The sequence below is a fragment of the Plecotus auritus genome (assembly GCF_963455305.1).
Source record: "Plecotus auritus genome assembly, chromosome: 6".
Taxonomy (NCBI): domain Eukaryota; kingdom Metazoa; phylum Chordata; class Mammalia; order Chiroptera; family Vespertilionidae; genus Plecotus; species Plecotus auritus.
Window position 1 is genome coordinate 143,927,565 of NC_137773.1, and position 11,885 is coordinate 143,939,449.

Consider the following 11,885-nt stretch of genomic DNA (forward strand, 5'->3'; position numbering starts at 1 on the left):
ATGGAACAGATAGGAAAAGAAGAGGAGGTGAGAAGGAGGGAAATAAAGGGGCATCTGTAATACTGTCAACAATAAAATAAAGCTAAATTAAATTAAATTAAAAAACTATTAAGGAAGGTTCCATTCTAGCATGTCTGTATGAGAATAATTCCATAATTATTAAGAAATGCAGCATCACTGAGCATATATCCTAGTGAGAATGATGAAACAGTAAGACAAATTGCATCTTGGTGGGGTATCAGAGGAAAACAACCAGAGGAAGACAAAGAGACCAACAAACATAATTAATTTTTGCTTAGGAACTACCTTACTCAAGGCATTACACTTGAGGTCACTAGAAAGAAAAATCATGAAATCACTGTGTGTCTTGAAGATACTTTTTTTGCCTTAAAGTGATTGTGTCAATTTAGGGCCAGGAGGGGATATGCTAAAACCAGGAATACATAAAGTGGGATTCCAGAAGTAATGTGGGCTATTGAACCACAGTGAGAGAAAACGCATCAACAGAAGTAAAGGAAGCAGGGAAATGAGAGGGGACAGCTGAGTCTACTTTGTTCAGGAAAGCTGAGGTTGTTAGTCCCATTAGGAAAGGCAGTCCTTGTCTTAGAGTCCACATGTGCATCCCTGGCATTTAGAACAGTGACTGACAACTAGCAATAGTTTAATAAACATTTGTTCACTAACTGAAAGGATATAGATCAGCTTGATACAGAGAGTGAGGACTGGAGGAAGGCAAATCACACAGCCAGCCAGGGGCAGGGGCAGGAATAAAATCCAAACTTCTCAACTTCCAGCCTTACCTCCAGTGTCTGTGGGAATCACTTGTGCAGTCTTTGAGCATTTCTTCCTATCTTATATCGATCCTCCCACCACCTCTTTTGAATGTAGTCCTCCCCTACCTTCCCCATTCCACCACTCTGCAATCAAAGCCTGGGGAGGTGAGGGGAGGCCTGGAAGTTCCTTGAGGCTTTACCCTACTGTCTGCAACTCATGTCTCCTCTAAACTTCTGTCTGCACAGTCATTGCTATACTGTTTGGCCTTATCTGCCACCAGTTCTTTCCCTTAAGCCTTTCCTTCTGTTGTATGTCTTCCTCAATAGAGTAGGAGTGCTCTCTGTGTTTTCTGCCCACATGAACAGGCCCAGTTTAAGGCACAGTGTTAGATTTTGTATACAAATATCTCTCTTCAGATATTGGTTCCCCCACTTGCTTTGTGAGTAAGAGCAACACAGATCTCTCTGATCAAAGGGGTTCAGGTTGGGCTACTGAGGGGATAGAAAATGTGGGTTTGAGAGAAGTGTTGTCCCAGGTGAAGAGAACCACATCACCAGGAATGGAGGGCATGTAAACATTCAAATGATAAGATTCTACTTTGGAGTAACTGGGTTGAGATGTGTCGACTTCACTGGAAAGAAACTGTTTCAATAGCTTCTGTCACCAGCTAGGGAAACTGTATATCTTTCCTATCAGAAAACCAAATCAAACTATGCTATTAACCTAAACAGGGAATCTTACATCCACCTCCCTACCTCCACAGATGGGCTAGGACAGTGGTTGGCAAACTCATTAGTCAACAGAGCCAAATATCAACAGTACAACGACTGAAATTTCTTTTGAGAGCCAAATTTTTTAAACTTAAACTTCTTCTAACGCCACTTCTTCAAAATAGACTCGCCCAGGCCGTGGTATTTTGTGGAGGGGCCACACTCAAGGGGCCAAAGAGCCACATGTGGCTCGTGAGCCACAGTTTGCCGACCACTGCTAGGAGGTCTTGCTTGGAACCACTGTTACCTGTTTTCTTCTTGACTTCCCTTCCAGTTGAGAGGGAAAAGCTCAGACAGCCAGTAGAGGCTTCATAGATAAGCTGATAAGGCGAGTTCACTCCCATAATTGAGGTGCTCATGAAGGGCTCTGGAGTGGAAGAGACAGGGATCCTTCTTTTAATTTTTTAACTTTATTTTTTCTTAACAAAAAATATAATATGGATTTTTTGTTCTAGCAGTATGATAGACCAGATATTCTAGTGCCCTATTGTATAAAACAACCACCTCTTGGAATAAAAAGACTTTTTAATAAACAAGCAGGCTCTGAGTAATTAAGGGAAATTAAGGTTCCTTTCTACATTACCCGCCCCCCCCCCCTCCCCTCCAATACCTCTCAAGAGTGAAATGACTAGAGCAGGGAGCAGCAATCAAACACAAAAGGTGACATGATGTGACTAAAGGGCAAATGCAGGTATAACTGCTGCATTAAGTAGAGAAAATAAACAATGAGCTGACTAGAAAGAAATTTAAAGTCACCTATTTTCCTTTATCCAAGCCATAGAAATCAGATGCTTCTCCAACAATCAGATCAGCCTCTTGCAGAATCATGCTATCTTCTGTAGAATCATTTGATTATCTGAACACTTAAGAATTAGAATTTAGCAGCCCCATCACTCTGGAAAATCTTAATCATTCTTACATAAACCTCATCAAATCCTTTCCTTATTCTCCCCCCAAATATGGTCATTTCACTGGTTAATTGTTAGGAAATGTTAAGCATCTCATTTATTGACATGGTTTATACAAATCCATAAAGAAAATGGCAAACCTGACTTGACAAGTAGACAAAGATAATAACCAAGACTGCACACTGGATGATGTAACACACAATCACTCACTATCATTAGTGATCCAAAAATTGAAATCAGAACAACTTTCAGCACCTTCTAACTTAGCAAAAAAGAAAAGAACTAATAATAGCCAATGCTGGTAAAGATGGAATAAAACTAGTCAACCCTGCTGGTGTAGAGAAAACCCATCAAGAAAGCAATATTTAGCAAGAGCTAAACACATATTGAGACCCTCTGCCCCAATAAGCCCTCTCCTGGATAATCAATCTTAATCACCAATACAACAGAAATAAGTGACATATATAAAGTTGCATATTACAATGCATAAAATACTAATAATAAAAAACCTGGAAACCTAAGCATTTGGTTAATTATGAAACATACATTAGAAGAAATCTACACCTACTCAAAATGATAATTATTAAAAGCATAGAGCCATGTTGGAAAACGTTTGTCTGTTAAGTCAAGGATACTGAGAAATAGAACACTGCAGTATTCTTTTAAAACTATACACACACAGAGGAGAAAGAGAGAAAGGGAAAGAGGGCGGGAGAGGGGAAAGGAAGGAAGGAGGGAGGGAGAAAATTGAATAAATGAAAGAAAAATAGCTACATATGCAAAGGTGGCAAGATTATTGCTTTCTTTTTTGGTATGTTTTATACAATGACTAGTGGCCCGGGGCACAAAATTCGTGCACGGGCGGCGGGGAGGGGTGTCCTGCCCGGCCTGCACCCTCTCCAATCTGGGATCCCTCTCACAATCCGGGACTGATCCCTCTCACAATCCGGGACTGATCCCTCTCACAATCCGGGACTGCTGGTTCCTAACGGCTCACCTGTCTGCTTGCCTGATCGCACCTAACCACTCTGCCTTCTCGCCCCCAAGTGCCCCCCCTGCAGGCCTGCTCGCCCCCAACTGCCCCCCTTGCCGGCCTGCTCACCCCCAACTGTCCCCCCACCCGCCTGATTGCCCCCAACTGCCTCCCTGCTGGCCTGCTCACCCCCAACTGCCCCCCCCCGCTGGCCTGATCGCCCTCAACTGCCCCACCGCCGGCCTGCTCACCAACTGGCCCCCCCCCACCGGCCTGCTCACTCCCAATTGCCCCCCCACTGGCCTGATTGCCCCAACTGTCCCCCTGCCAGCCTGCTCGCCCCCAACTGCCCCCAGCTGGCATGCTTGCCCCCAACTGCCCCCCCCCACTGGCCTGATCACCCCCAACTGCCCTCCCTGCTGGCCTGATTGCCCCTAACTGCCCCCGTTAGCCTGCTTGCCCCCAACTGCCCCCCCACTGGCCTGCTTGCCTCCAACTGCCCTCTCCTCCTGGCCTGATCACCCCTAACCACCTCTGCCTGGGCCCCACCACCATGGCTTTGTCCAGAAAGACATCCAGAAGGTCTCCTGGTCTAATTAGCATATTATGCTTTTATTAGTATAGAGGCCTAATAAAGGCACATGTGGGGACCGCTGGTCTGCCCTGAAGGGGGTTCTGGATCAGGGTGGGGGTCCCCTGGGGGGGCGGGGCCAGTCTGGGTGAGGAGCTGAGGTTTGTTTTCAGGCTGGCCACACCCCCTTCAGGGTGGGGGTCTCCGCTGAGGGATGTGGCCAGCCTGGGCGAGGAGCTGTTGGCTGTTTGCAGGCTGGCCATGCACCCATCAGGGTGAGGGTCCCCGCGGGGCGGGGAGGGGGCATGGCCAGCATGGGTGAGGGGCTGAGGGCCGTTTGGGGGCAGTTTGCAGGCCAGCCAAGCCCCAAGCTTTGTCTGGAAGTACGTCCGGAAGGTTTCCGGATGGTCTCCTGGTCTAATTAGCATATTACTTTTTTATTAATATAGATATTGCCATCAACCAAAAATCAAGGAGTAGTCTAGTTTTCTTTCATGACAAGCCAGGACTAGCAGGTTTTAAGGACAGGAGAAAAGGCTAGAACTAGTCTTACTATTATGTATATTCTGGCAACAGCTTTAAGGGAACAAAACTACTCTAGACTCAGTTATAGCTTTGGTCTACTTCACATAATAAGATGGTCTAGAAAAGCAATATTCATGCAAAATAAAGTGATTTGCATCTTCTTTATAATGCCCTGGGAGAGATAACTCAAGTCCTTCTAAGATGAATGCTTTCCCAAAAGAAATGGATAGCTTCTTCATTCATATTTTGTCATTTTGATTTTTTTCCCCAAACTCTAGGCTGGTTTAAAGAAAGGAGTGTCTGGAACCTATGTGGCAACAAGTGAGAGAGAATTCCTGGGGAGTGTGATGGGGAGGCTTTCCCAGTGCTCTGCTAATGCAGCAGGGCACAGACATCACTAAAAGGATCTTTCTCCAAGGTTCAGCTTTCTGCAAATTCTCCTCCACTAGATTAGCCACAGCCTATGAGGGACACCAGAAGTTACTGCAGCGCAGGTGAAAGCCTGTGACTCTGCAAGAATGCTTAAATACTTCATGAGGTGGAGTGTGATTGCTGACAACCGTTTCCTTTTCAAGGTGAGGGAACAGAATATTCAGGTGGGAGAGCACCATGGACAGGTCTGAGAATAGGTGCTTGGGCCAGAGCTACCATGACACCCCCGTGGGACTCTCCCTACTCATAAACAGACCAACAGGCAGCTGTCCACCCCAAATGAGATGGATCTCTAAGCCCTATATGGAACACAAGGTGCAGAACTCCATATATGCTGCTAATTATCTGCAAAAATAGTTACAGAACAATTTAGAGGACCTGTGTTACCAGGACAAAGCTGATCCTGAACAGAACTGGCATAAGAAACATCCATTGCATGGTAAATAGTGTGGGAGGAAATGTTTGGGATTTTATCTTAGAAAAGGAAAACAAAATGTATCAAAAAAAAAACCACCCTTCTTTTATCTTGTATTTAACAAAAATGAATTGATATTGGAGCACATGCTAATTGTTATAAGAAATAAAGACTGTGTTAATTTTTTTTCCTGAATGGTTGTATGTTAACAATAAAATTAGTCCCTTCATGTTTGTTTTTTGTATCTCCCTCCTCACAGATGCCACCAAACTGCTCTCCACGGGGAATGGCACAAATTTATACACTCACCTGCAGCATTTGAGAATCTCCATTGCTCCACATCCACCTTAACACTTGGAAATGTCAACCATTTAAATGGGATTTGACCTTTCCATTGCACTCTGGTTGGTACTGTTTGAATTTTCACCTAAGGGCTGAAGCTCAGGTACCCACCTTTCCCCATCAGTCCAGCACCAAAGCTACTTCTCCCGAATGTGCCAACCAGGGAGTCAAAAGCCATCTCCTTGGCATTGAGGTGGAGGAGCTGGCTGGCCTCCACAAAGCGCCTTGTGATGTCCAAGGGGTTGGCACCTAATAAAGGAATCAACAAAGCAACTCATTTTCCTCTCAGCATGGGCTAATGATTTCAGAAAAGGGCGTCCATAAATGGCCTGAGAAATAAGGGTAGAGTGTAGATCCATATCTAGGATAAGAAAGTGTGAGGGGGCTTCTAATGGGAGGGTCTCTAGCTCTCAAAACCTCTCAAATGGCATGTTACTCTCTGCCCCGCCTTGTCCTTCTCTCTTCCATACTCATAGGCCTGGGTATCAATGCTGTTGGTATTTAAAACAATGCAGTACTTAGAAGTTTTTTTTTACTGATGTGGCTCTAGGTCCTGGCCTTGATCTAGAGATGACACCCTCACAATAGATGGACCCGTTCTCAGAACTCTCCCTGATTCTGGCTCTACTGGGCTCTGTCTTGCAACCCACCAATCGTCCCTCTTGACTGGCAACTCCACAAGCCCCTTCCTCCTGCCTCTCTCCACCTCTGTGTCATTTCCACAAACTCCACCCATCAGTACCTCTGACCTCGCACAATTCTCCACGGCCAACCTTCCAGTCTTGGCTCTGCAAAGTTGATGGAATGGAAGAAAAAGTGGAGAACAGAGAGGGGTGAGAGGATGATTCTTGTGGGTAGTCATGGTAGGAGTTCAATTCCTACAGCAGATCCATGGCAGCCACCTGTTCCCAGTTCATCCTTATATACCTGTTTGGGGTAGGTGCAGTAGACACATTGGTCCAGACAGACTATTCCAGACCCAGAAAAAATGGAGAAGAATCTGACAAGCCAGCCTTACCAGACACAGACTCCAGCATGGCCTTCATCTTCAGGGTGAGCAGCTCAGTCAGCAGGTGGATGGACTGCCGCTGGAACTTGTACAGGGTCTCCTGGCCAGAGTGTACCCGATGGCCACGGGTGGTGAACTTGCCTGACCCAGTGGGTAGCATCAGTGGTGGTGGTACTGGTGGTGGTGGTGGTGGCGGCGGCTTCTTCTGGACGTGGATCTGCACAGGGGTTGATTCCACAGGCACCACAGGTGGGGTCCCAAAGCTGATCTCCAGGCCCAGAATGTCAGATGGGGTAGGCACCATAGGGTCAGTGATGAGCTCCTCCCAAGTGAACTCAAAGATGTTTCTGATGCCCTTAGGTATAGCAATGCCTGTGTTCCGGCACATGAGGAGTAATTTGGAGATGTTGGCCAGTAGCTTAGGGGCCGTGGATGTGTATTGCAGGTACAGTTCTCGGTTACTCTTGATGTCATTCATGTTGCTAGAGCATGCATACTGCTAAGTAATACTGTTTATCTCGGACAAGAGGGGCCTTCAGCTGTAAAGAGTCAGAGCACCCTGAGAGGTGAATGAAAGCAAAAGTTTTTACCTAAGGTGAAGGCTTGGAGACAGACAGAATGGAAGTACTGAAATGGCCTTTACAGGTCATTGAGCCTGGGTCCTATCCTCCATAGTAGGGTAAGGGGATGCCCCTCCTCCCTTTTCTTTCCAGAGAAACCTCAGATAGACCCACATTAGTGTGTCACTTTGGGGAGGGACGGCCTGGGGATGAGTAGGTTCCAGAAATAGTTCCAGGGACAGTCACACAAACTAAGTTCCTATGGAGGTCCCCCAGGGGCTGGAGGAATGGAAAGGATGGGGAAGAGAGAAAGGTTCCATCATACCTTTTGTAGTTAGAGACCCGAGACTGGAAGATCTGCTTGTGGTCTATTAATAAAAACCTGCAAAAACAAAAGATATTTCATCGGCTTTCTCTGGATGAAGGGGATAAGCTTCCTGGTTGGGTAAGCTCCTGGTTGCAATGAAAGGATGGGTATAGAATTATTCAACATGTACATCCAAAGGCAGACAGGAAAGAATGAGTTTTCTTAATTTAATGACTAATATTATTTGCCACATTTCATAAAACCCAAGATTTAATGTAACTAATGCACCATCTTATAAGTATCAGTGCAAGATATTGACTGTAAGACATATCACAATTTCAGAGATGTTAAAAGGAGAAAATGTGTACCTTAAAATCAGCAAACTATAATAAGTATTTTTTCCCACTTTAATAAAACTTCTTGAGAGCACCTAGTGCTCATCAAATGGACACATGTGGCTGTGAAGATAGCAGAGAAGCATACTCATATCTGGGTCAGTTGAACATCATTAGATGCTACTAGATGGTTTTCACCCTGACATTCTTCTAAACTGTGTTTTATTTTTACCGTCTTACTTTATATCAAAAACTAGAGGCCCGGTGCACGAAATTTGTGCATGGGGGGGTGTCACTCAGCCCAGCCTGCACTCTCTCCAATCTGGGACCCCTCGAGAAATGTCCGACTGCCTGTTTAGGCCCAATCCCAGTAGGATCGGGCCTAAATGGGCAGTCGGACATCCCTCTCACAATCCAGTACTGCTGGCTCCCAACTGCTCACCTGCCTGCCTTCCTGAATGCCCCTAACCGCTTCTGCCTGCCAGCCTGATCACCACCTAACCACTCCCCTGGCAGCCTGATTGATGCCTAACTGCTCCCCTGCCAGCCTGATTGCTCCAACTGCCTTCCCCTGAAGGCCTGGTCACCCCTAACTGCTCTCCCCTGCAGGCCTGGGTGCCCCCCCACCCCCAACTGCCCTTCCCTGCAGGCCCAGTCGCCCCCAACTTCCCTCCTCTGCCGGCCTGGGCACCCCTAACTGCCCTTCCCTGGAGGCTTGATCGCCCCCAACTGCCCTCCCTTGCAGGCCTGGTCCCTCCCAAATGCCCTCCCCTGCTGACCATCTTGTGGTGGCCATCTTGTGTCCACATGGGGGCAGCCATCTTTGACCACATGGGGCAGCCATCTTGTGTGGTGGAGTGATGGTCAATTTGCATATTACTCTTTAATTAGATAGGATAGAACACTGGTTGGAGAGGGAGTTTGAAGAACAATTTAATGAACACAAAATGGCTAAAAAAAATCCGCAAATAAACCTCTAGGGTTTTGTAATCAGATCTGAAAGTTTCGTTCATCTGATCAAAATAAATCCCATAAAGACATACCATTGTCCATATGACAATCTAAAATACATTAATAAAAATATAAAGTCACTTCTTGATTTTACACCACACAAAAACGATTTAATTTCTGAGGGGTTTTGTGCAAATATGACCTTTATAAAAGATGCTCAAGAATCAGAACACAATACTCTCAACAATAAATAAATAAGAATCAGCTGGAGAGGGTCAATGGGGAGAAAGAGGGTATATGTAATACTTTCAACAATAAAGAATTATTTTAAAAAATAAAATTAAAAAAATCAGAACAGGTTATATGTAATACTTTCAACAATAAAGAATTATTTAAAAATAAAATTTAAAAAAATGGTTGATCAAAGGGAAGCTGAGAGCTGAAGCAACACCCTCCCCTCACCTTTGCCAGCATTTCCATACAATGTCAGTGAGCCGCCTCTGTTGTCTGACTTAAATGACTCATGAGCATATTTGCTAGTAATGGTGGCCTTAGAGCAGAAGGGTCTCTGGCTGGTGCCTTCTGACAATTCTTGTTACCACAGCCCTCCATCAATTCTACCACCTCAGCCTGACAATTACTCCCCACCATATCCATGGCCATCTTCTCCCACAAATCTTCAATCTTTCGCTTTACAAACCATGTCCTCTGGAGCTACCCCAAATTCACCATTCCTGGTGCACACTGTCAGCGTTTATAGAGCAGGTTCACACCAGAATCTGGTGCAACCACCCTGGGGTGAGAAGGCTGTTATCTCTCTGGTTTTACTGATGAGGAATCAGACCTCTTAGGACATAGGTTCTAAATGCAACACTACTTCCTCATGCCCTTTGAGTTGCCTCTGCCCATCTATCAGCAACAAGTCTCCAAAGAACAAGAATCCCATAGAGCAAACCCTTCTGACATCCGGCTGACTTGCAGATAAAGTGGCTTCCTATGTCTATTTGCTGACCCCCGGCATCTATTCCTCAGCTCTGAAGACTCGGAAAAATAGGTTCATTTTTTAAAATGATAAGTCTACAGAACAAAGAAACCACTCAGAATTTGTGATCAGGGCAGCCAGCCAGAGGATCTGACCCTGACCATACAGGGGCTGATTTTTTTTTTTTTTTTAAGCCAGGACTCAGATGAAGAGAAGACAAATAAAATCCTTGAAATGTTAACTGGTTTGAGGAACTTTTTTCTATCCCCTACCAATTCCTTTCCTTTGAGGTTAGTTTTGAAGATATGTCTTACAGATAAAAGCTGATTTTTACAATAGCTTTATTGTGATATAATTCACATACCATACAATTCAGTCTTTTAAAAGTATACAATGGTTTTTAGTATATTCAAAGTTGTGCAACCAACACCACTACCTAATTTTAGAACATTTTCATCACCCCATAAAGAAACCCATTATCAGTTACATTCTATTTCCCTTATCCCGAGGCAACCACTAATCTAATTGCTGTTTCTATAGAATTGCCTGTTCTGGACATTTCATATAGATGAAATCACGTAATATGTGGCCTTTTGTAGCCCTCTTTCACTTAGCATCATGTTTTTGAGGTTTATGTTATAGTAAGTATCAGTACTTCGTTTTTAGTAGAATAATATCCCATTACTTGGTTAAACCACAATCAACAGATCTAGGCATTGTTTGATGGATATTTTGGTTGTTTCCACTTTTTAGCTACTATGATTAGTGCTTCTATGAACATTCATGCACAAATTTTTGTGTTTTCTTTACCTACTGCTATTCTTTCTTCTGGAATGGATGAAATGACTGTACCTCCAGCAGCCATTTCAAGCCATGAGATTAGTATGAAGCCACGTATTAAAGGTCGCAGTGGTAGTATGGAGTTTCCTCAAAAAACTGAAAATGGAACTCCCATTTGACCCAGTAATCCCACTCCTAGGAATATATCCTAAGAAACCAGAAACACCAATCAGAAAGGATATATGCATCCCTATGTTCATAGCAGCACAATTTACAATAGCTAAGATTTGGAAACAGCCTAGGTGCCTGTCAGCAGATGACTGGATCAGAAAACTATGGTACATCTACACAATGGAATACTATGCTGCCATAAAAAAGAAGGAATTACTACCATTTGTAAGCACCTGGATGAAATTAGAGAACATTATGCTAAGTGAAATAAGCCAGTCAATGAAAGAAAAATACCACATGATCTCACTCATTTGGGGATAATGAAAAACATTATAAACTGATGAACCAAAAGATAGTTACAGAGGCAGTAAAGCATCAAACAGACTGTCTAATTACAGCGGTAAGGTTAGGGAGAGGTGGGGGAAATAAGAGATCAACTGAAGGACTTGTATGCATGCATATAAGAGTAACCAACGGATGCAAAACATTGGGGGGTGAGGGCATGTATGGGAGTGGGGTGGGGGGGGCAATGGTAAGATATGTACACATATAATACCTTAATAAAAATTTGAAAAAAAATAAAATAAATAAAGGTCGCAGTGGAGCCGAAACCGGTTTGGCTCAGTGGATAGAGCGTCAGCCTGCAGACTGAAGGGTCCCGGGTTCAATTCCGGTCAAGGGCATGTACCTAGGTTGTGGGCACATCCCCAGTGGGAGGTGTGCAGGAGGCAGCTGATCGATGTTTCTAGCTCTCTATCCCTCTCCCTTCCTCTCTGTAAAATATCAATAAAATATATTTAAAAAAATAAATAAAGGTCGCAGTGGAGGTGCTGCCGGTCCTGATGAGTGGGACTGTGACAGGATGGTGGAGCAGGTGAGCGGGCCAAGGTGGGGTATGGTGGGTGCAAGCGGGGGCCTGATTGCCGCCGATCACTCTGCAGACAGTGACTAGCAGTGGAGCAGGTGAGGGGGTGGTGCCAGGCCCAGGTGGGGTGCCAGGCAGGGCTGTGGGGCTGTGAGGCTGGGGGCGCAAGCTGGGGCCAAATCTACACAGGCCACCCCAAGGGACCCCATCCATGC

The 11,885-nt window shown here is 44.9% G+C and overlaps 1 protein-coding gene across 1 annotated transcript in view; it reads right to left on the reverse strand.

The window, feature by feature from the left end:
• LOC308250012 (uncharacterized protein C3orf20) overlaps positions 1-7,197 on the reverse strand; it is a gene marked incomplete at both ends in the record, with an annotated part of 57,707 nt that extends 50,510 nt beyond the window's left edge. The window contains 3 exons of the mRNA XM_080672229.1: positions 1,792-1,911; positions 5,822-5,959; positions 6,729-7,197. Of these exons, the coding sequence (XP_080528355.1) occupies positions 1,792-1,911; positions 5,822-5,959; positions 6,729-7,197 (727 nt within the window). The remainder of the gene's footprint in view (positions 1-1,791; positions 1,912-5,821; positions 5,960-6,728) is intronic.
• Positions 7,198-11,885: the final 4,688 nt, after the last annotated feature.